The sequence below is a fragment of the Camellia sinensis genome, chromosome 1 (genome assembly GCF_055761805.1).
Source record: "Camellia sinensis isolate YWXY chromosome 1, ASM5576180v1, whole genome shotgun sequence".
NCBI classification, from domain to species: domain Eukaryota; kingdom Viridiplantae; phylum Streptophyta; class Magnoliopsida; order Ericales; family Theaceae; genus Camellia; species Camellia sinensis.
The window spans coordinates 24,777,818-24,803,937 of NC_138961.1; the positions used below are offsets into that span (position 1 = coordinate 24,777,818).

General features: G+C 34.4%; 1 protein-coding gene across 4 annotated transcripts; it reads right to left on the reverse strand.

Annotated features, from left to right (window-relative positions):
- Window positions 1–914: 914 nt before the first annotated feature.
- On the reverse strand, window positions 915–24,477 carry LOC114322586 (regulator of nonsense transcripts UPF2). 4 transcript variants are annotated; one of them, XM_082874221.1, is made up of 20 exons: window positions 23,885–24,128; window positions 21,480–21,619; window positions 21,121–21,361; window positions 19,301–19,391; window positions 18,793–18,880; window positions 16,836–17,038; window positions 13,732–14,076; window positions 13,033–13,137; window positions 12,707–12,834; window positions 10,277–10,453; window positions 10,068–10,149; window positions 9,188–9,478; window positions 8,847–9,044; window positions 8,635–8,736; window positions 7,909–8,160; window positions 7,600–7,818; window positions 5,481–5,651; window positions 3,554–3,739; window positions 2,337–2,807; window positions 915–1,812 (listed from the first exon to the last, which is right to left on the reverse strand). In XM_082874221.1, the coding sequence occupies exons 4-20, from the start codon at window positions 19,361–19,363 to the stop codon at window positions 1,300–1,302; spliced, it is 3,594 nt and encodes a 1,197-aa protein (XP_082730347.1). In that variant the 5' UTR covers window positions 19,364–19,391; window positions 21,121–21,361; window positions 21,480–21,619; window positions 23,885–24,128; the 3' UTR covers window positions 915–1,299. The 4 variants fall into 4 exon arrangements, with proteins under 4 accessions (XP_082730347.1, XP_028125725.1, XP_028125727.1 ...); XM_028269924.2 differs by lacking the exons at window positions 21,121–21,361; window positions 21,480–21,619 and having other exon boundaries at window positions 23,885–24,477; XM_028269926.2 differs by lacking the exons at window positions 21,121–21,361; window positions 21,480–21,619 and having other exon boundaries at window positions 19,301–19,367; window positions 23,885–24,147.
- Window positions 24,478–26,120: the final 1,643 nt, after the last annotated feature.

Consider the following 26,120-nt stretch of genomic DNA (forward strand, 5'->3'; position numbering starts at 1 on the left):
AATCCAGTAACACACCAGTCCCACCAGAATTTAACCAAAAAAAAAAAGAGAGAATTACAACAAAAAAAAAAAAATTTCAAAATTTGACCATTCTAACCTAAATAAATTCTGTGATTTTGTAGCCACACCTAAGGGTTTGTTGAGGGGAAGGTCAGGAGCTCGAACTGATGCGTTCCTTTCAGTTATAATCCAACTTTATTAACATACTAACATCTTACAATCTTGTTAAAAAAAAAACATAATATATTTTTAATTTTACTAATTTAAATTCTAACCTTTCAATTTGTTTTCAACCTTTATTTGCTTATTTTTGTTAAGTAAAACTAAACAAATATATATATACCTACATTAAGTTAATATTTTAGACATTTTATGTACATTTAAAATGTCCTGAACCTAATGTTGATATTTAAAAAGAAAAATTCAAAAACTAGTTTTCCTCAACCTTTCAATAATTAATAGTTTTTCAAGTACTTAAAACTACCTTTACTGCATAGAATATAAGCAAAAAAATTGTCAAACATTCTAACATACTCCTTCCCTCCCCACCTCCAAAAATAAAATAAAATTCAGCATATTAAAGATACAAAACTTCGTACAGAAACCACAAAGTTTGTTAACATATATATATATTGGGGGAAATCAAAAAATATTTTCAATTTATTAATATTTTTTAAAAGCTTTAATACGTAAAATCACAATGTTTTCTATGATTGTGTAATTAAGTTTTGAAGACAATTCTGACAAATAATTTCCTCTATTTTATTTTTATTTTTGTTTTTAAAATCACTAGGAGGGTAATAGACAAAATGAAAGCTGCCTCACTCCAAACATCATACCCAACAAAGAGCCCATCTACTAGGCCAACACCTTAATCTAAGGAAGTGAAACAATCCCAGGGTGACTCATGAAAATGACAGAAATCTCAAATCCAACAACCTTTCTTAGTATTAACAAAAATATATACATAGGCAAATATGGTTTCGAAAAGTTCCAGTCAATATAATTAGAATTTTAGCCACAGCCACACATTCTGAAATTCATCATTCACAAAACCTCCTCTACATCGGACTCTTTCCAAAATGCTAACTTCATACAGAAACAGATGAAACTAGGATTCCAACCTTGCCAATAAGTCGAGGAGAGAGAAGGGAAAAAAGTCATTTGCCTGTTCTTCACCGCCAAAGGGGTATACATTCTGGTATTTTACATCGATATCCACTACTGATGGTGTACTGTTTTGATGCGGGTGAGAAAGCCAATGGTGTGAAAGCCGGCCCCTCAAGCTTTGAATATGGTTCACTTTCTTCGACTATTATAATAGATTCCACCACCAGAATAATAATGCTGATGACGGTGGCGTGATCCGGTACCCCTCCCTCCACCATGTCCTTCCCACGTGTGGCCCCGATTGGAAACTCTGCTTCCCCCGCTTTGCATCCAGCTTGTTGGTTGCGTCCCAAACCCATTAAGCTCCTCCTCTTCTCTATCATTGTATTCCAAAACCAGCCTCTTGATGTTCTGTTTCTCTTCGAGTTCTGCTGCTTCTTTCTGTTTCGTGCTTTGCACGAGTGAGCAATCCCGAGGAATGGACATCTGTTTTGTTTGTTGCTTGTTCCCACGCTTCACAAGAACTTTCACCCTAACCTCCTTGCTTCCTCCTGCTTCCTCATCCAATGTCTCATCGCCACTTTCCCCCTCGAAACCCCTGCCATGATGATCTTTGGTGGGCCCCTCAAACACATTCATTGGTATCATCATGTTCAGTGTTGGCCGGGCCCGCAATTCTAGCTTTCGTGAATCCAAGCTCTCCTGCATTCACACAGTTTAAACAATGGGTGTTAACTTTGACGGCAATCCTCAAATTTTAGTCACATAAGTTGAAAGGAACATAATTCCCAACCATGATCACCAAAGTACCCAAGCGACTACATTATGTTCCAACTAAAATGAATAAAAGGTTAGTAGAGAACAATTGAGTTATGGCTAGTGATACCTCAACTGTTCTTTTATCTTGCTTCGCTAGGTATACCGAATTTTGAATTTGCATTCCTTCTGTATTGTAATAAAAATAAATACTTGGCCAATCCATCAAAACTGCTGTTTGGTGCAGCTTATGGATCTGCTTATAGTTATTTATTTAATTTTTTGAAAACATGTGTTGGGAGTATTTGATGCAGATTCTTCTAACAGGAAGAAACAACTCAAATATGCTGAAAAAACTGATTGTTGGGAAGAGGGGGGAGAGGCGCTTTTAGTTTATACTTCTTAATTATCAGTTCTCAAATTGTTAGATCAAACAAGCCCACTATGATTAGCTAGTTCCTACACCTTACCTGCATCAGAGCCCTAAATTCTTTGTCAAACTCAGCTTCCTCCTGAGGGTCCATGTGGGTCACCTTCTGCCTAACACGTACTTCTTCATCCTCATCAGAAGCAGGACCGCCCGCATCATCATAATCATCATCACTATCGCACGCATCATCATGATTCTCTTCATCCAAATCTTCTTCATCCTCATGTCCCTCTGGGTCAAGGGTGCCACTCCCTGAATCACTGTCACTGTCAGCCATTGCTTCGTGCACTCCACCATTTCCCTCAATACCATTTTCATGGTTCTGTCCGTTCACTGAGACACTGCCAGAAGTAGACCTGCTTGGAGGCTTTTCAGTGTCTGAGTGCTTCTCACTGTTGGCCTTGTCAGTCAAAACAGTACGTTCATGCTCCTCAAGTTCAATTAGAACTGCATTAACTTCTTCAATGGAAGAATATCGGGTCATTTTTGGGCGTAAATCCACAAACAAGTCCTGCAATGCTTCAATTTATAAGCTCAACCTATTACAGAAAAGGAGCTGATTCTTTGAATAGAAAATGTACAAGTAAGAATAAACAAACCAGATTAATTATTTATTTTTTCTTTTGGGCAGAAAGCCTCAAAGAAGAATAGTAGGAAAGAGCCTGGAATTCTAGTTACTTGCAAGTTCCTTTGTCTTCAAAGCAATTCTTGGAGGATAATGTCAATGTTCTTATCAAGTTCATATGATTATTGGATAATATGGCAAAGGCAAAAGTTACCATTCCAGATTTTTCTTTCCTAATGCTGTGTTCAGCAGCTCAGAAATTCATGCCTTGGATTTGGAATTGGATTTTACCTTAGCTCAAATTTTGAACTAAGTTGACATATGATTTCAATTCTAGTAACTTTTTTTTTTTGATCGGCAACAACAAAAGGAAAGTCATTAAAACAGAGAGAAGAAAATTACCAGAAACCAGTGGACAAGGAGTCCTCCAAAGAAAGAAAAAACAGAGAGAATAAATATCTCAAACTACACATTGCATACTGCCCTCTAAATGCTAGGAATCCAAAAAAAAAAAAAAAAAAAAAAAAAAAGAAAGAAAGAAAGAAAGAAAGAGAAAAAGGAATCCCTTTAAAAGAGGGAGAAACCGAGCCCAAAAAGACGACAACAAATTAGGTTTTCCCAGAAACTATGTTTCAAGGGCTACAATATTTAACACAACCATAAAATTGGAGCAAAAGTTATGTAAGACTGACCTGTAAGTCAAATTCAATATCCAGCGGTAATGGACCTTTGCTAAGAATATACCTCTGGAAATTAATTAAGAACCTGTCGAGTTTTCTCTTTGAAGAACCTCGATCAAAATAATGCCCACATGTTTCAAGAAGTGTAATAACCATCCTGATGCGAAAACAATCTTCAGGTGGATCCAACACATCTTGCTAGTGACATGAAAAGCCAAAAAAATGTACATTAGGACTATACAGAAATATCAAAAATGGACAGAACAGAGACAAAAACAAAGCTCATAATGAAACATTGAAAGAAGTTTGAATTCCGATAAATGCTACACTATTTCCACTGTTCCCTTCATAAAGCGAAATACCTCTTCCTGCTTAAACAGCAACAATGGAGAACCATCTGATCATGAACACCACTGGAATGAATTTAATTGTAAATATGTCGCATGCATGATGTATATTTAGGGCAAATTACATATACACCCCTCCAGGTTTGTCAAAATTACAGATACCCCCCTGAGGTTTGAGAAATTACGAATTCCCCCCTGAATGCTATATTTCCATAAGAAATTAGGGGGTAATTTGTTATGAAATATAAACCTCAGGGGGTAAATTGTTATGAAAATACAAACCTCAGGGGGCGGGATGTAATTTCCGAAACCTCAGGGGGGTATCTGTAATTTAACCAAACCTGAAGGGGTGTATATGTAATTTGCCCATGTATTTATTTTAACAAAAGGTTTAGGGTTTGGGGCTTAAGGTTTAGGTAAGAGTAAGAGAGCCTCAGATCTTTGAAAGTATGTGCTCCTAGGAACCAAATAGTGTGTTAGTTTTTATGGTGGTTCTACTGGGAATTGAGGATAAATAGGAAGAGTGTGTTACCTTTGGATACCATAATAAGAGGTAATTTTTAATATTTGAAGGCATCCAGTTAAGGACATGCTACTAAAGCAGAAATCTGAAATATACTTGTGCATATGCTCTTCTGAAGTAAGACATTTCTTGGTGGAGGTTTTGCTTGGTGCTATAAGGAAAGTCATTCTTTGAGGTTATGATCACTTCATTACTCAAATCTTGGGAAATGCCTACAGTTATGCATGTTTCCTTTTCTTGTCTTGGATATATATGTTGGGAAACGGCAAGGCAGACTTCTTGGCTCTGAGGCAAGGCTACATCTATTGAGTGTCGTAACTTTAGTTTCTTATCTTCCTTGTGTGGGGGTCTGATTCTATTTTCTAGTGTTTTACTCCCATTAATGGATGCCCAATACACCTTTATACATGATTAAACATTTTTTTCTTTTTCTTTTTTTTTTTGGGAGGGGTGGAGGGGTGAAAGAAAGATAAAATCTCAACCAAAAAACCCGAGAAAAAAATTGGAAAATGGAAAAAGAAAAAAAAAAAGAGTCACGTAACCATGTCAAAAACACGACAGTCTGACCTCAAAAATGTTGCCAATACAATCTCAGATTATTTTTACTCATTTGAACATCATCTAGAAGATCTGGATCATGTACATTACCAGACAAATTTTCCAATTGCATAAAACAGTAACATTAAACTCATTAATCCTTCAACAAATAGGTATACATTCTGATGCAATAAACAAGTTCTGGCTCTTTTCCTTACAAACATATGCTATTCGTATCCACATTTTCCTTGTTTTCCGCCTTATTATTTTGATTATACCATCCTAGCAATTATCTTATTACTGCTAGCTATACGAGAACTCTACAACTCAAGATGTGCCAACCTGTCTGCTTCCTAGTTTGTTGGATGTATCAATATTGGTGGGTATGTGAGACTAAAGAAATTCAGTGACATTGCTTGGAGAGACCTGATGCCTGGTTATTATGTGTTGACTACACAAAATTGAGAATATGAAAGGCACGTAGTTATAACTATCAAATTTTTTCTGAAGGAGGAAACTAATAACTCCATACCTCTGCTGTCCCATGACCAAAAACGAGAATCAAGTAGAGGGTATCAAAAATAACAGATGAGTCCAATTGTTCATAGTTGTATAGCTCCCCTAAGAGCCGCATGTGGGCAAGGTGTCGTTGCTGCATCCCATAGTCATTCAACTCTAGCGCCAGCCTTATTTCCTCCAAGACCTGAGAGTAAGTAACAGTTACAGTCCAAGCACAAATTCGATTACAAACAACAAAAAATTAATGCAGGTGCCCACACACAACACAGATGCACACAAAACTGGTCTTAGATGAGAAGCAAGGGTCAAGGTTGAGGTACATAATCATTATACACAAAACTTACATACAAAAAAATAAATAAGAAATTAAGCAAAAATGTATTAAAATAGGAGATTTACCAATAAATCCCAAATGTTAAACTTATGAACCAATTGGTCCCAATTTTTTTCTAATAAACCGTTTAGTCCTTAGATAAGTTGATGGACCTTAATGCCCTCATTTAGATGTTATTAGATGCATGCTCTTTATGAGGGTGTGTCACGTGACACACACAATATGTCATGTGACACACACAATGGGTGCCACACATCAACAAAGTACACCAAGGCTCTTTATGAAGGTGTGTCACGTGACATACAATATGTCACGCGACACGCACAATGGGTGTCACACATCAACAAAGTATACTAAGGCTATTTATGCTTTTTTCCTTGGAGTGTCATGTGACACACATAATGGGTGTCACACATTAACAAAGTACACTAAGGCTCTTTATGCTTTTTGCCTTGGAGTGTCACGTGACACACACAATATGTCACGTGACACACACAATGGGTGTCACACATCAACAAAGTACACTAAGGCTCTTTATGCTTTTTGTCTTGGAATGATGTATGTCACCTAACACACACAATGGGTGCCACACATCAATAAAGTACACTAAGGCTCTTTACGCTTTTTGCCTTAGAATGATGTATGTCACGTGACACACACACACGAAAGGGTATAATTGACCACTCAATGTTACTAAACAAAGGAAATAGGATCAACTGGTAAGATATTTCCCCACTAATAGGACTAATCAGAACAATAAAAATAACTTTAGGACCAATCGATAAAACTGTTTGTGAGATAGGATTTATTGGTAAATATCTCATTAAAATAAACCAAAGATAGAATCACATAATAGAAAAAAATGAAAAAAGAAAATGGAGCTACAATAGTCTAAAACTATAAATTCGTGTTAAAAACCTGTCTTGACTCAACTATCAAACCACTAAGTAAACTCTCTGGCAATTCAGCACCACCTTACCTTTACCCTCCTTTGAGGTGAGTGTTTCTATTACTTCAGTTGTTTACTTTCTCTATTAAGAATGGTTGATAAGAAATATTTAAAAGGAAAAAGGCAAGATGGTGATATTACATGAAAACCCATGTTAACTTTTTACCTAGATCACATGATCATCACACAACAATATTTTCATTAATTTGAGTCTAAAATATATTTAGGCCTCGTTTGGCAAGAGGCTATTTTAGTTAATTAGTCAAAAAGTTACTAAATTAGTCAAAAAGCCAACAATCCATACAAAAAAGTCAAAGATTCTCTTTTCTCTCTACTTTTTGCACATCTTTTCGTAATTAGCCAAAAAGTCATCCCAAACATACAAGTTTTTTTTACATACCTTTTTAGTCAAATAGCCAAAAAGTTACTAAATTAGCTTGTTCCCAAACGAGGCCTTAATATCTAAGTGTGTAGATATAATTTTCTATGTAATTTAAAAAAAGTGACTGAATCTTTACAAGTCAGGATTTGATTCGGTACAAGGCCATTTTGATTCACAAATCAAATCCCAATTTGACAAATGGATATTCTAAAACAATATTAATTATAAAGCTTCTTGAAATTATACCAAATTGAGATGTAAAATTATAAATTTTTTAGACATATAGAAACATGTTTACATGCAAACCATCTGATGCAACTTTGGACAGCCTTAACTAAAGATGACCACACAACCTAGAGAAGCATCATATTGTCACTACGAAGCAGGAGACATGGATAAAGAACATGTCTATCAGGGAAAAATACTAAATACTCTAAAATAACATTTCCATACTGAGAAGAACCAACCTCATCAACAACAGCAACTGCAAATTCATCATGATAGCGACTCAAGCCAGCAGTAAGTGAAGCAATCAAGTGAATCTGACCATACTTTCCCTTGTGAACCTTCATAAAGCATTTTAGAAGGTAGGGCTCGCATTCACTCCATGGTAGCTTACGAAGTTGTCTCAGCACATGCTCAATGGAAGACTTATCGAGGTCTGAGAAAAGTAGTTTTCTGATATACTACAAGGTCAAACACAAAAAGGCAGTCAGTGAACTATGACATCCCACCATACAAGATACAAAATCATTGAACCATATCATGATTGATACCTGATGCAACGGTGGACGAACTTTAGAGACTCGAGCAGATCGTTCTGGAGGTTTGCACAGGTAGTAAGCATTTTCTACTAGTGTGCTGTGACGAGGATCCAAATTTTTTACATTTTTTAAACGCATCAATATCTCCAACATGTTAGCCATGCGTACAGTAGTTTCAGGGGACCGGTAAAGAAAACGGCCACATGTCTCAAGAAGATTGCAGGCAACATCAATATTATGATGAGTAAAATCATCTAAACAAGCCTGGTAAAAAGAGAAAAGCAGCCTTTCGTAAGTACGACGGCAACATTAAGTATGACAGCCTTACATTTAGGTTGTCTCAACCTAAAAGTAAATTTCTTTCTAAAATTAGTTTAGAACACAAACTTCCTGTTTGTTTTCCAACTAAAACTCAGTCTGTCACAAGGTCGGCTTAAGTAAGATAAACACATAATGATAACTGGAGCAATAAAATGGAAAGCCAAACTAAAAGGTCACCGCAATTACTGTTTTAACAGCAGGTATGTATATATTGCTTAGCTAACCCTCCGCCGACCCCCACGTGCAAAAAAGAAAAAGAGAAAGAAAAAAGGAAAAACATATGGCCAGATTACGCATCCAAATAATTGTGGACTTTACGGCTTCTAAAAATTGAGAGAGAGAGATTCAAAAGAACATAATCCCTGTGAAGTAAAATTACTAAAGAATCACTTTATAAACTGAACATTCCCATCATACCTTCAAACAACTAAAAACAAGGCCAGTTGGAGCAATTTTGAACTTGCAGAGTTCCCCAATAAACCGAATATTCCTGATCTTTGTTTCAATGTTCATTTGATCCTAGAATTAAGACAATAGTTCACCAAAAAAGTCATGGTTGGCACCATGAGAAATAAAACATAAGATCCAATTCAATAGCAGACACTAATCTATTGAACTACTGAATAGACCTTCTTATTTATCAAAAAGTTGAACTCTTCCTCCAACAACTGCAAGAGCATGGAAGACACATCCTTCATACAAGTTGACAGTGTGGCAACCATGCGTGAATAGTATGGCAGCAGTTCTAGAGATGTCCTGGGGACATTAAACAAAGCCTTCACAAGCTTTTTACGGTTTGATTTCGAATTTAAATAACAAAACTCCACCTGGAAAAATAACATTATTTGACAATAAGATCTACAATGAATAGACACATAAACATGCATTTATTGGAATAGTAAAACACAAAATATTTTTTTAATAAATAATAAATAAATAAACTAAAACTTAAGCAAGCAAGGGCCATTACAGTCAACTGATCAATTAGATCACGGCTCACACAACCAGGAAGCCTCTGCAGTAGACCATCCAAATTTGTTCCTTCAAGACCTTTAATTTTCTCCTTCTCAATTTCTCCTTTTCGTTCAGCATCCTTGTCTTTTCCTTTCTCTTTGTCAGGATCTTTGGCCTTTTCTTTATCTTTTTCATCTTTATCTTTACCTTTCTCATTTTTCGCCTCCTGCAAAGTTCCAGAATCTGTAGAAACCTCTGCAGAATCTGGGATAGCCATCTGACCTTGGTCTGATTCAGGTGCCAAATCCTTCATATGAGAGATTTCCATGTAAGCAAATATTCCATGATAAAATAGAAGATATAATAAGAGCTGCAATTTTAGATTTTTTTTAACACTAAACAGAATTAACAGCTGCAATGCAGAAGCAGAGGTAGCATATGGACAAATGCAAACAGATACTTCCAGACATAAAGGTTTAGGGTTCAGGGCAACATCTAATGCAGCTCAAGTAGAAATACAAGCTAGGATACACACTTTGGAGCTGCACTTTGGGTGAGATAAGAGACACATCATTGCCCAGGACTTGCAAGCGTAATGAAAAAACTGATATATGTATGGGATTGAAAAGAGATGTAAAATGGTTATGCATCTAGTAATGTCCTATTTTCTATAAAGCTGCTGTAGTAAAGCTTGAAAAATGATGATTATCAAAATGACAAATTTTCATATTTTGAACAGAAGCAACAACAGATTGAGCGGCAAAGCAAATGTAAGAAGAAAGTGGAGTATTGACAAACTTCAAGAAGATCAAGACACCGAGAAATCCTGTAACAGATTGTTCAGCAATAGATGTCAAGACAAAGCATAAAAGAAAGTAGGACTAATAGTTTCTTACAGATGGTTGCTCTTGTGTCTTTGGAGATTGCTCATTCACCTTGGGTTCTGCTTCTCCCAGTAAGACTGCAGGAACAAATGCTCTGGAAAGAAAAAGAGCATGATGTATCTTAACGACCTTCAAGTTGGTGAACTTCACTTTACAAATAAACAAGTTTATATGTTTAACATGCAATTACCATTGATACTAGTAATGCTACCAACACAAACCTGAGATCCGGTAAGCATTCATAAAAAGCTCTTGTATCTTCATCATCCCACATTGCTTCAAGAACAGAAGAATCTTTTCCAGCACCAGGAGATGATGTGTCCTCCCCGGTTGTGACCCTAGTTGTGTGACCGTCCTCTGGCATCGCTGGAGGATCCATGTCAAGAGCTTCAGCTAACCTATAACATGATTTTAAAAGAATTAGAGGAATCATAGAAAATGGAGTTACTGAGAAAGAATTACAAGGCAAATATGATGAACAAGAACAACCTAAAACCACATAAAGCCTAGTCCGCTGAAACCTTTCTAAAAAAAATTCTAAAAATTTCTTAAGGTATTTCACCCACCTTTTCCCTTTCCCTTTTCAAATCTCTACCCAAATCCATGATCCAAACACAGCCTAAATTGCAATAACTATCACTCTTATTCCCACAAAAAACAAAATGCAATAAAATATTGAGTATTGACATTTTAAACCAACTCATTCACTTAGAACTCTCCATGGACATGGATAGATTTTAGTTAAACCCCTTGAATAATATGCATAATGATCTCAGAAATTCAAAGATGTAATATGTTTACCAGGGTCCTAATTCTCTACTCACAACATGAGCATTAGTATCACCTATGGTTTGTGGACAGAAACATAATAGTGTTTACCATGGCACCCTATTAATGCACAAATCATGTTTCAGAATAGCCACAAATATAATACCAAACATCCAGAAATCCTAAATTACTAGTTACCCATATTTAGAAGCATAGTTGTCAAATTGGAATTCGTATCGTGAATCGAAATGGCCTTGTAAAGAATTGCAAATTGAATCGAATCGTGAATCGTAAAATTCTGTCACTTTTTCTAACTTACTTAAAAACATATATCTACACACTTAGATGTTGAATATATAATATGAAATATTTAGACTTAAATCAATGAAAATGATATTTTGAATGATAATCACATAATTTAATAGGTAAGAAGTTAACAAAGGTGCCTATGTAAGATCACCATCTTACATTTTTTCTTTTTTATATATCTCTTATCAACCATTCTTAATAAAGACAGTAACCAAATAGACAAGCTATCAATTTCCAAAGTAACGATAATTAACAACGATATTGATATTTGGACAATAAGCATATATACTTTTTTAAGTAAAAGTGAGCAAATAATAAGAAAGAATTATTTAGAATCTTTTATTTTAAAACCTAAAACATTTTAGAAAGTATAAGTGATCTCACACATATAATACTCAATTATATTCAATTTAATAGAATATCAATAGATATTTTATAGTGTAACTTTAATTTTAAACATCTTTAGAAGATATATTATGATTTTTTGAAGGGAAAAAATTAAGAAAAAAGGTTAAAAATATGTTGGGTCTGACTGAATCTAGTTGGATCTTATTAAAAAATCTATGATCACTAAAATAACAACAAATCAATTATATGTTGGTTATTTTGGTATTAACACTATTAGAAGTTGTGTTATGTCATTTTCACCAAAAAGATGAAGGAAAAAAAAAAGTCAAAAATACGTCAAACACAATAATTTCAAAAATTGCATGAATCAGAAAAAGTTAATCGAATCGTGAATCAATTGTAACTCGTGTGATTCAAGTCACTTCCAAAATAGATTCACCCATAGATTCGTATCGATTTTGCAAAAATCGCGAATCGTAAAATTCTAATTACAAAGTTTAGAAGTAATTTCCATCTTCCAAATCCATTAAGGCCCAACAATCCTGGATCTCAAATTCCTTTTAGAATTACATGTGACTTTCATTTATGCCATTGAAAAAACTAAAATTAATTGATTTACTGAAATTTATGTAAAACTTTCCAATTCTCATTATTATTAGCACTAAAGAGACTTGAAAGAACCAAAAGTACACATGTAACAAAATATAATTAGTTATACCAAGATTAAAAAAGCTAACTGCAATTATTATGGTCGTCAAGAATTATTCTGGACAACAATGTATAAGAACATCATTGATAACAGATATCAACCATGAAATATTGAGAGCGCTAATTTAATGACGACCATCTCCATCTCAAACGTCAAACACCTCACAAGGTCATCAGGATTCAGAACAACTTCAAAAGCAACATCTTGAATATCCATGTGCACAGGGATATAAGTCTAGATGGTTAATTCCAACCTGTTTATAATTGGGCCATATGCAGGTCACTCAAGCCTTTAATTTCCATAATAGTTTTTCTCCTGTGAGCCCAGTAAATATTTGCCAATTATATGATTTAGGGCAATTAACCTTGCACGAACTTGTACCAGGTTCAGTAAGAGAGTAACCATGTGGAGAATTACGACTTGCCCATGCAGTCCTAACAAAAGGAATTTCAAACCAGCACAGCATCGCATTCAGAATAGATATGACTTAAATTAACAAAATGAACGATCAACTTACGCTGAGACACCACGATACAGATGGTCATAAGATTTTCGCAGCTTTTCATATGAAGAGGCATTTTCATCACTCAGCTCACCTTTTGCATTCAAAATCTTTGCATTCTCATGCTCCATTTGGCGAAGTGACTTCATTTCAGGGTGAGAACAAAAACAATTCGATCAGCAACTGTACCATTTAAAAGAAGACAATAATATGCATGTAAAGAGATCAAATTCTACATACCAAGTATGAAATCCTAAGGATAAAAAAAAGACATTGAATCATCAAAACTAATCAGCCCCTAACATATAAAACCAACTTTCAGTATGAGATCAACGTCTTACACTATGCTCTGAGTGAAGTAGCTCTGCTGCTGCATCATAATATGTATTCAATGCCTTCCTGAAAAATTTCTTCTGATCTGCCGTGATATTAAGGCCCTTAAAAAACTGTAATAATATGTCAGGACATAAAAAGTAGTGACAATAACCCAAAGTCAAATGGTGGTAGAATATCAATAAAAGATAGCCACAGAGTTTTGGATTTGAATAAAGTGTTGCATGCTTTTCATAAGCCTTTATTTCCATAGTAGTTTTGCAGTTGTAAAAATTAAAAAAATAAAACCTTCAAAATCACAAATATTTTTTGCACAGCGCAGAAATATCAGCTTTAAGAGAAGGGGATAAGATGCCCTAAATTGGGAAGAACAAATAAAGTAGTAATAGAAATCTGAGGGTAGTATAAAATAATAGAAAAAATTTAAATTAATTATGAATTATGAAAAATAATTAATGAGTATTTTAAAGAATCTTGGGCACCTTCTAGGATTGAATATGGAGCCGAGCCACTAATCATACTTCATTAATTTAGAGAAGCACAAATACTGCCATCGGTCAAGTTGCTTGTGCACCCTATCACTCTGGTTCTAGTGAAAGTGATGAAAGTATAGTTGTGCTCCAGTTTTTCTAAGTATATAACCATTAAACTTACTCCACAACTGAGAAAGTAGGAGGCACATAGAAAATAAGAGGAAAAAAATTCACCTCTTCAAGAATTTCTTGTCCAGACTGTGGAAGACCTAGGAAAGCTCTCCCTTGTCGTACAAAACTAGCAAGAAGAGACAGATTCGTCTGAGTTGCATCTCGGTCCTTTAGATGCTCTATGCTAGTAAGATCCTTAATGATGTTAATAAAAATACCACTGTCTTCTATAACTCCAACAAAGTAGAGTTCCAAAATAAGCTTTAAAGTGCTGCGCTTCTTCATGGCTCTTAAATTCTTGTCTGCCTCCAAGTCATCTCCAGACTTCCCAGGAAAAAAGACTTTCAAGAGGCCCTGAACCAAACTTGGTGAGAAGTCTTTGTATCTTTGATGAAGCAAAGAGCAGATCTACCATGGATAACAAAAAGGGGAAAAAAGAATCCAGGTTAGATACAGCACAAAGGATATAGAGTAATATGTTTTCTCCTACAATCATAAAGAGATATACATGTACGCTGTGTTTGGTTGGGGATTTGGGAAGGGATTTGGAAACGAAAATGGAAAATGTAAGTGAAATATAAATAAAATAAATCTACATTTCACCTAGTTTCACACACTTTTTCATTTTCCCGTTTCAAATTCTTTCTCAAATCCCTCAACCAAGCACAACGGTAGTACACCTTAAACAAACATGTAACCTTGTAAAAATATTGTGTTGGGACTACAAATTTTTTATCATGCCATGCCAGCAGTAAACATTCAAGTGTTACTACTTTTCAATCTATTATATCTATTATTGTCCCCACCCTCTTCTTTTTTCTTTCGTTCTCTCCTATCTTCCAACATGCAAAAATAATGAAATTAGGGCTTGGTAATGGTAATGGACTTTCTTATGCTGTTGGCATTGGGACATCGGAAGGGCCTTTGCATTGAAGTTATAACTTACAGTGAAATATGTATGGCATTTGCTTACAACATTTGACAAGTATGAAGAGCCTACTTTCCTAGAGATGTGAAAGCCCACAAGAGAGAGGGTATTTTTGGTTTAGATCACATGCTCTTTCTAGAAGGCTATATTCCCTCCATCCTATATTTTTAATCCTTTTTTATTTTAAGATCTCCCAAAAAACTGCCCACTTATCTCTTTAAAAAAAGGTATGTGACCTTCCAACTTTCCAATTTATCTTTCCTAGATGAGTGTACATGCATTAATAGTGTGCCACATGGATGGTAATTAATAGGGTAAATTATAATTTAACCCCCTGTGGTTTATCCAAAAAACACGAAGCCTCCCTATAATTTCATTTGTAACACTTAAACTCCTGAACTTTATACCAAAGTGTAATTTTGGATGGACGTAACAGAAATTATAAAAAGTCTAAATTACCCTTACTTCTTTCTCTAATTTTCTTCTTAATGCCATTATAAACCAAAATATTTCTCTCCCAGTTTTTTTTAATTTATATGTATTCTTTTTCTTTTCTTCTTCTTCTCTCATTGTATTCTTTTGCTCTTCTTCTTCTTCTCTTATTTCTTTCTCATCCATGGCAAACAATACACTTCTCATACCACTATCAAATATATATCTTTCTCTAGTATGGTTAACTAATGCAATACTATCGAACAAGCCAATAGAGCTAACATGATTGACTTGTATGCAACAGAGGTGGCCATTTTTCCATTGTCCTCTCGAAAGAAGAGTCCTTGATATACCGGCAAGTTGATCAAAACAATGAGACCACATAAAACAATCTGCAACGCCAATGCTTCCAAAACATTAATTTGCACATCTATAACCATCCTAATCAAGACCCAAACAAAACTGAATAGGTTGAGCATTGCAAGCGTGGTTAAAATGGTAAACATCGGTGATGATGGTGTACCAAACTCCATGACCTCTCTCAGATATCGTTCATATATCTCTCTCTAGAATTTAGACACAAACAAATATTCATCTCTCTCTTTAGAATTTAGACCTAAACAAACACTCATCTCTCTCTAGAATTTGGACCCAAACAAACACTCATCTCTCTCCCCAGAATGTAGACCCAAACCATAACTTTTTGCACCAAATCTAAAAAGAAAAGTGAAGGCAGTTTTCAGAAACTCCAATAAACATCAAACAATGCTAGGGAAAGGCAATGTATTGTCAATAACAAAACCATAACTTTTTATAAATAGTCCATAGTTGCAAACACCCACAAAGCTCATCCCATCTCCTCCACTCAACCAACACCCACCCCCCACAACCACCACCTTCCCCTCTCACGGCACCCATGGTGGTAGCTACCATTACAATTTGGGTCTTGGCTTAATTAATTGGGTATGCCTATGTATATAATGTATGTGTGTCTATAGTGATAAGGAGAAGATGAAGGATGATGGTGGTTGCCATGGTAAAGAATGATAGACATGGATTTTAATTTATGGGTTAACTTTATTTGAGTTAAGAGATTGATAGACATAGATTTTAGAAGAATAATGAAACAAAAATGAAAGGGAAAGGTGGAGAAATGAGGGAGATAAGCTAGAGAGAGAGAGAGAGAGAAGCATTTTAGAAAGAGAAGCAACGGCTTTGTTTTCAAAAAAACTTGGGAAGAAGAAGAAGATCAGGAATTATCCAGTGTGGTTGAGGGGGAAAATTTTGGTTTTATGGTCGTGCAACACACGTTCTGTTAAAATAAACGGTTCCGTTCGAAATTGCATTTTGGTATGAAGTTCAGGGGGTTTAAGTGTTACAAATGAAATTATAGGGAGGCTCCGTGTTTTATGGGTAAACCACAGGGGGTTAAATTACAATTTACCCAAATTAATATTGTATTAGTGCAAATGTGAAATGCATTAAACAACTAACTCCTTAAAAAGTCCCTGAGCCAGAATAAAGTTTCAGGACCCATTTCCAGAGGAAATTCAATACAATATCTTACCCCCCAAAAAAAAAAGGTCGTAGCACAATGGTTAAGTGCTGCCATGGAACCTTAAGGGGAGGGGTTGGTTAAGGTTTGATTGTTACTAATGAGAATATTTAATGGGGAAAACGAAAAAACAAGTTTAACAATAAAGTTTTAACAAAGACAGTTTTTCTTAAGTTGCGAAAGATAAACAAGATAACTATAAAAAGAATTCATACAATGTAGTGTCCAAAGTATATCATAACAATTCATTACCTGAACTGCAGCTTGTATGTCTGAAGATCTAAGCTTGGCATCACAAATAGCTGTCACTGCTTCGCTAACAAATTTGCTTAAGTTGACACCCCGCAACTCATCCATCAAACTTTCCCGCTGCTCTTCATTAATCTGCTTAAGTTTCTTAATAACTGCAGTGTTGCGCTTAATGCTGGAATCTAATGTCCTGAAAAAACCCAAGTCTGGAACCAAGAGTACACAACATCAATATGTGTGAAAAAGGAGCCCATGTCCTAAATATTTATAGCTTGTACTGAACTATGAGGCAAACACATATTTTAGATGGGCAATATATTTTGTTATAGAGAGAGAGAGAGAGAGAGAGAGAGAGTGAGAGGATAGGAATTAACTTATCCAAACTTATAATATAAGCAGAAAATTACAAGTGGGTTTATGACAAGCAGAACTTCCAGAAAATAAATTATGCTAGTGGGAAATTGTACAATCCAAAAATATGCATGAAAGTCGCCACACACCTTGACATAAAATAGCGCCCCCCCCCCCCCCCCCCCCAAAAAAAAAAAAAAAAAGAAAAAAAAGAAATTGAATAATTAAATTAAATATTCATTTTTCTAATACCAGCTTACCTATATTTCCCCGTCTTACCAGATCTTGGCTAAAAATAAGAGGAAATGACTACTGCCTTACATAGAAGAAGGAAGCAGCGGGTAAGGGTCAAGTGTAGGACTTCAACTTTGTGGGATGATATGTTGGGCGAAGTAACAATTAAAACATTACTTCTTGGCATGGCAAAAAGCAAAAACTCTAGATTCTATTGATTGTTCGGTATGAAAAAGTGGAGAAATTGAGGTTGCAGTTGGACAAGGGAGGAGAACATAAAGGGGACAATGAAACTTAAATCAGATTACAGATGTTTCAATCAATGCAAACTATTTCAAATTTGTGTGAGTATGGGACATGAATTAACAGTTTGCATCAGTTCAAAAAAAAAAAAAGGATTAGTAATTTGCATTGGCGTTTAAATATGCAAAAGAACTAGCAATCCAAACATAGAAAAACCAGGAAGACTTTTTTTCCATTTCAGATACAACATGAAATGAAACAGTATCTTCAAGTACATGTAGAACATCAGCAGTAAAAAAAATCTCTTTGAAGAGGCAAACCAAAAAACAGAAAGTAAGAAGGAGAATCAGAAATTAGTAAAATTGACATCTGGTCCACAAAATCTAAAGCACTTGCTATATTTTCTCCATCTCACCCTAATTCAGTGTGCAACATCATTTCCAGTATGTTTAATCAATCAATATATCAAAAGGGATCACTTGACATCTCTTGTCCATCAATCATCATGATTCTGTATCTTCTTATATCTAATGTACTAAAATAACATTCCACTGACTGTACCTTAGTTTTTTTCCCTTGCTCTCTGGGTCATAAAAGAGATCTGAATCTCATAAAGTAACACCCAATTTTTTAACAAAAAAAATAATATCATCTCTTTGTAATCAGAGAATGTAACTTCTGCAGCAGCCAATGCAAACACAGTAATTACCACCAACATCTAACACAAGCCTATTTCTTGAAATATAAACAAGTTATCAGGGAAGCTCGAGAAATAAAATAGATCAGATAATTAGGCTTCCTCATCTCTTTACAATTTCCATCTTTGTGAACAGCATTAAAGGTACAATTCTAGATGACGTATCAAACATTCCAGCACATTGAATTGCTAATGCTTCCAGATACCCTCCAATAAAGGATGAATAAACCATCAAAATCATTATTAGTTTCATTTATTTTTCCACGAATTAAAAATCACTGTAATTAGTCAGCAAATCAGGGTCATATGAAAATAATTAAAAATTAGGAATCATTGAGGAGCTTTTAAGGAAAAAAACACAAATTATGATATTAGAAATATGGATTAACATTCAATATTTAAATCCAGGTAAAGAAATTTGCAACAACTACTAACCAGGCCTTTCAGGGTTCAAGTTATTCTGACGAAGAGCCAGTTTTGCCTCCATTGACTTTTTGAATTCCTCATGACGTGCAACAGCTTCCTGGAACCAAAATCAAAAGATTTTAAACAAATTAAATGTCAGACCTTGAAAGTGGGACCTCTCAAGATTAGAGTATAAAATACATAAAGCTCTTCTCTTTTCATTTCTACAAAAATAAAATAAAAAAGTGTAAACATGATATACTAAAGATTAATATCAATTTTTAATCGAATATATGATCTCAAATAAAGCAGAATAACAGAAAACTCTATCCATAATAGCCTAGTACCAAACCCAAACAACATTTCCAACCAACTCAGAGCAACACTTTGGCAAGCAATTTGACTTTGAAAATCCTTTATAAGTGATCTTTGGGAATAGAGAACCATATAGATTGAAATGAGCAGTGAACCACACTAGTTTTTTTAGAAGTATTCAAGTCATTACTCAAGCTATCCGAGTCAAATACACCAAGCTCACCTCATCATCTTGTTTTCCATGATGTTCACCTCTGACCCGACATTCATCCTCAGGGTGATCCATTTTCCTAGTTGTAATAGCAAAGAGTTACCTGTTAAAAAGGAAAATGAATTGAAAGATTAATAAGCAAATCCAATCCATAAAACAAAGGCAAAGAACCAAGCCTACAATTTTTAACTCCTTGACGTTAGATCCTCAAACCATTAAACTCAGTAATGAAAACCCACCCAAAGTTACAAAAATACCTACAAATTTGGAAAGTAAACAGTCACAATAAGTATAAATTGTGCAAAAAAAGCAACCAAATTTTAAGGAATATATTAACTTACAAACCCTAAAACTAAAAGCACTAACTTATTCAACATTCAGTACATTGCCAGCCAGTTGGTTCCCCTCTCCCAACTGGTTACCAATGAGTATTTCATATATGATCTGTAAGCATTATATGCTTTTTTGATTCACAATGCCTACAGGTCATTCTTTGGTGATCATCAAGGAAGCACACAATTCCTATGGTAACTCTTGGAGATTTGCTTTTCCAAATAGACAAATCTATAGCTTTTACCATGCTTTGCGAGCATGCATCAAAAGTCTTACAATTTTGTCTGTCAGTGTCTTTTTTTATTTTGGATTAAAACCATTTCATGTGAAAATTCTTATAAATATCTTGGTGTTCATTTCTCAAGATCTATGATGAAAATCATCTTAATGTTTTAAAATATAAACAATTGAACAAACTGGATAAGAAATCAACAACCATCAGATCAACCAGAACTGAATAATGAATTCGTAGTTATAAAAACAGAATAGAATAAAACACAATCAATTTATTTATTTATTTGTTTCGTCTTGGAACTCAAAGTATACAAAGGAAACAAAATTGGAAACAACAACCCCCTATATATTTATGGGCTATGTTACATGGACTCTTCTAAATGTATATGAAGTACTCATGTTGAACACTTGACACTAAGTGAGGGTATGAAATATGTGTCTGACATGTGTAATTGGAAATTAGTGATCTGAATTTAACATATAAAAATGCATAAAACTCCATATTTGTAACTAACATTTTTCTCTAGCAAAAAAAAAAAAAAAAGAAGAATATTAAGAAATATGAATATTCTGTTGTCCTTCCTTCGACATGACAATTAGATTATGACACTTACACGCGTACCCACACCCCAACCTGAACACCCTCAGAGTTGTGAAGTATATTTCTGCAGAAAACACACTCTAGCAATGGGAACAAAAATAAAACAAAGAAAACTAAAAGCCTTTGAATGCCTTAAGAGAAGAAATTTCATAATTTCTGTATGTCAAAATGATTGTGTATCTGCCATTTTATAGATTAAATGGTGCTGACTGTAAAAAGAAAGAAATAATTGTCTTCAACGATAAAAAATAATTGTCATTTGGCAGTTATATAACAGACACTTCTGGTCAATCTGTTAATACCGTACCGGCTATGGTGCCCTTTTTACTATTCATATGGTATGTATCGGTACCGGTATATTTTCAGATACCGTTTCGGATTTATCGTTCTATATATTATATCAATCAAAAGTATCATATATATTTATAAAATTTAATATATATACTATCATTTTAGTTATATCAAATATTTTAATAAAAAAACTTTTTTTTCAAATGAATACAGGCAATCAATCAAACACCAACGCAAGCTCTCAGAGCTTGTGTCCACTACAATAGATGAATATTTATTTAATCCTCATCCATTAATAAAACAATTCTTAACCCATTTATTTACCCAGTTATATCTGATAACAATCCCATGAGAATCAGTTTCTATTCCTTACCTCATGTAATGATAATAGATTCATCTTCTTGACGTTTCATTTCAATAAAATTTTTGACCTCTCATATTCCAGTGGAATTCTTGCCATTTCAACGGATATTCATGGTGGAGGAGCTCGCCAACAGCCTCTTCATCGACTGCCTGTCACTCACAGGACATCGGTCTAGAATCGAGAAGCTAAACTGATTTCTCCGGTGATGCTCCAGTATTAGGCGCATTGTGTGAATTTTCAGTCAGACAGTCTGGTACAAACCGAAACAACCAATATGATTGAAAAATCACCAGAATGGCCCGAAATGGCCAGAACAGTTCAGAATGGACCAGCAAATTAACCGATATGAAACTCTCACTTCAAAGTACCGTTTTTGTGCTAGAATGGTATGTATTGGGCGGTATGGCCCGGTACAGAACGGGATTAACAATTATGCTTCTAGTATAAATTATAGCCATCCAATCAACCGCCTTAGTATTTGACAGCGTAGCTAGCACCATTTGATGATCTGATCAAGCCATTTAACAAACCTTTATTATCAGGTATGATTTCCATTGTAGGATTGTATTTAGATAATTATTAACTCTCTGATAAATGATAATCATGGCTGATAAAAGTTAAATGGTCTTGATCACAAAACACAAGCGCACATGACACATCTCCAATCCCAAAGTGAGCCTCTAAAGCACCACAGTGTAGTATTGTCCATATCACCACCCGCATGAATGCACAAACAGTACAAAACACTGTCCAAGTATGCAACCTTATGCACTCAAGCAAAGTGTCAGACACATGTTTTTTAAAATCCTGTAGGTTGGCGGACATTTGTAAGATCTTTCTATTTCTTCTCACTTTCCTAAGTGGAACATATTAAATAAGGCAATTAAAGTTTTTTTTTTTTTTTTTTAACAAATCAAACTCTTTTGAAAATCCCAAACCATACTATATAACCAAACCAAACCAAACTAAGTCTTGGTTCCAAAACCAATGAAGTGAGGTCGGCTACATGAATCATTTTTCTGAATTCTATTCTATTAAGGGCTAAAACATACTATATATAACGAAAACCACATCCCAAGCTTTCCTCAATCCTCGGGCCATGTATCCACTCCAACAAACAAAAAAACTATTTTAATTGACCCTTGCATCACCCAAACAATACCAAGGGCTAAAACAACAAACTCCAGATTTTTGCAACAACTATACAATGCAATAAAAGATGATTCATCGCCTCCACTGCTTGCTTGCACATGCAACACCAATCTAATAAAACTTTGTCTCTCGCTCTTAAATTGTCAAAGGTAAAAATGCCTCCCTAACAGTTAAAAATAAAATAAAATAGAAGAACTAGTTTAGGAGTGGCTTTTCAAGCACCACACCAATTTCCATGAGAAGGCACACGTTCTCCACCCCCAAAGAATCCTCCTACAATAAAAGGCCACCGAAAAACTACCATGAGGAGCTCCATTCCAAACCGAGGAGTCCTCTACAACCCGACCACAACCTCTAAACTTGAAAACAAGAACTTTGAAAAATGGGGCGGATAGCAAGCGGTTTGACTTATTGAGCTGGAAGGGATGCACGGGATGGGCCTTTAGCCAATAAAAAAGAATTTTCTATTTTTGGAATAGAATTTTAACTACTCGTCTAAAAAGTAAAACATGAAAGCATGCTTAACAACATAGTCAACATCCCAATCCGGTAGAGCTCTCCTAAACACCAGGGCCCAAACCCCACCACACTAGACCCCGTACCAATACTCCTATACTAGCACTCTCTATTCACAGCCACTTCCAAGGGATCTAGAAACTCATCCCTCAAAGACCAATGCCTACACAAGATATCATCCCAAAACTTTGTCCGTTGGCCATCTCCCACCTTACGAATATGATTATTTAAGTTGCATTTGGAGATTTGAGAAAAGGAATAAGGTGGCGTCACAAAAGATGCATCCACTATAATACTTGTGCAATTAGAATCCTCAATAGGATAGATTTCCAAATATGCCTTTTTATCTTGTTATTTCAAAAAACTCAGTTTATGGTAGAGTTTGTCGTCATATAACTATAGCAACAACTTACAACAATTAAGTACAAATTCATTGATTTAAAACCCACTAATTCAAAATTTGAGTATAATCCAACTGTACAAAAACTTAATTGATTGTAAACACCAAATTAAATGCAAATCCGTCGATTTCGAATCCACTAATCCAAAAGCATCCTTTACATTTTTGATCAAATTCGAGTATAATCCAACGCACAAAAAAGCTTCATTTACCAAAGCAAAACATATTCCAAAATTAATTTTATTTTTTACCCACAAAACAATCGAACTGCATTAAGCAGAGTAAACACACACTCATGGCACAAAAATCTATTTTTAGAGAGCACCCACAGTGGGCTGCCAAAGGAGCTGCCATTGCCAAATTTTGGCAAGAGTTGGCAAAAACAGGTCTCCAGTGGCATGCTATATGGGCTGCCAAATTATAGCAATGCCAAATCTGCCAGAACATAATCCCCAACTGCTTTCCTTCCCTCCCTCCCTCCCTCTCTCCCTTCCTCATCCTTTCCCAGCAAAAACTCCCCCAGACAGAAAATAATATTTTTTAACAATTCACCAAAAAAAAAAAAAAAACAGACTAAAACAACAATAATCAAGCAATTTCAAACATATTTCAACCGATATCAACTAATCTCAAGCAATTGGAATCAAAATTTTAAGCAATTCTCCATTATCAGAAAGACGATTTCAGAAGAAGAAGAAAAAAAACCTAGACTTGAAGATGCGTGATGGATTTCAGACGATTTCAGAAATCTCAAACTTCGTCTTGTTCATCTGCTTGCTTCGTCTTAGGGTTTGCATGTGGTTTAGGGTTTTCGGCTTCATCTGCTTCGTAGAGATCCAAAGGGTTTAGGGTTTAAAGAGAGAGAAAATAGAGGGAAGAGAGAGGCAGCGAGAGATAGAGGGAGGCAGGGATGATAAAGATGTACAGAGAGAGAGCAAAGATGGAAGATAACAGACAGAGGTCGAAAAAGATTTTTTAATTTGTTAATTGGTGAAAAATATTCATAAATAATTATTAATATATAATATTTATTTATATTAAATTTTTTATATATATGACACAAATTAATTCTACATGCTAATATTTTTTATATAAAACTATTAATTTATAATAAATTTTACATTTTAAATTTGTTATATTTATATTTATTTTTATATTTTATTATATATTAAAAATATATATGTATTAACTATAACGGAAGAAGTATAATGGTTTTGAAAGTAGATTATAAATTTTAAAATTTAATCTACGGTTAGCAAATAGATCAATACGTATTTGGCAGAATTTTGTACAACTCTAAAGAGAATAAGGATCTAAGATGGAGACAGAATTTATATTAGGATTTAGAGTTTGAGAATTATGGCTCTCTTCATACCACATTCATCGGTATCTTATCATATTTTTTATTTTATGGATCTCATCTTGAGTCTACCATAATTCAAATCGTTCATTTTATAAATTTTATAATAGAAATCGTTTGTGCAAAAAGTTAAATTCATCAGATATCGATAAATAGATTAATAAATCACATTTTATTTTATAGTCGTTTAAGTTTAAACTCATAATTGTTGTCTATTTTAAAAAAATAAAATGTCATTTGTTCACGTATCAAGTTATATTCGATTAAGCTAATTTTTTGCACAAATGATTTTTATTATGAAATTAATGATTTGGATTATTGTTGTGGGCTAGAAATATGACCCATAAAATAGAGTAGGGCAAATTACCAATAAGTTCTCTTTGAAAAAGGCGTGGCCTATTTAGTCCTATAACCTTTTTGTTTATACCCAAAAGTCTTGTAGCATTTTTCTTTTTCTCTGCCTTCGTTCTTCTCTGTCTCTTTCTCTTCTTGATTTTTGACAATTAGCGATTGACGACCATATCTTGCTTTTTCTTTTTCTGATATATAGTAACCGACGACCACCATCGATTGAGGTTTACCAATAACCACCGACCACCAACTTCTTGTTTCACTCCACTAACGATGAAAAAGATAAGTTTCTGGCAAAGAAGATGAGCAGATCCACTTAAATTTGATGTAGATCTACATCAAATCCGGTTAAATCTAAATCAAAAATAGTTGCCGGAGCACAATCCTCTCTCCGTATCTGTCTCTTTCTTTTGATCTCTCAATTTTTTTACCTTTTTTCTGCTACACACTTCTCTTTTCTTGTTTTAATGGGACAAAAAATTTAAATTATGAACAAGTTGTTTTCGAATTTTAGTTATGGGCGGTGAACTATAAAATTTTACAGTTTTAATTTTTTTTATGCTGAAATACATCATGCTTTAAAACTGTAAAATTTTACAGTTTCATAACATATTTTTCAGTTTAATTAATGAAAATAAATGCTTAATAGATTTTTTCTTTGAAATTGTAAAATTTTATAGTTTGAAAGCTTGATTTTCAATTTGATTAATATTGAAGATTATTTGCTTAAACCCTACAAAAATTTAAAAATAACATGCGTTTTTTTTTTCCCATTGTTGCTGTTTGTTGTTACGTTTTTTTCTTTCTTTCAGTTAATCAATATTTAGCATATTTTGCTATATTTTTTTCGCTCTAATTTTTTCATTTATTCTTTTTTTGGATAATATTCTGGACATTTCGGTGAGTCTTCGACAATGTTCTTAACGTTTAGCGAATGTTTTGGGCATTCCGTCGAATTCCAGTGACATTCAAAACACTCCGGCGATACTTCAGTAACTTTCGATGATGTTGAATATTTCGGCGAGTCTGTGGTGACTATCTGATGGAAGTCCGACGATGATAAGATGTAACAATGTTTGTAAATTTTTTTTAAAAAAATAGAATTAAAAATATGTAAAATTAATTGGTACAAGTGCTTTATTTTAGGATTAGATGAGTTTTAAATTTTATTTAGGAGACTTATCAATAAGCTCCCCAATAGACTATGATGAAGTATAGAGTATAGTAATA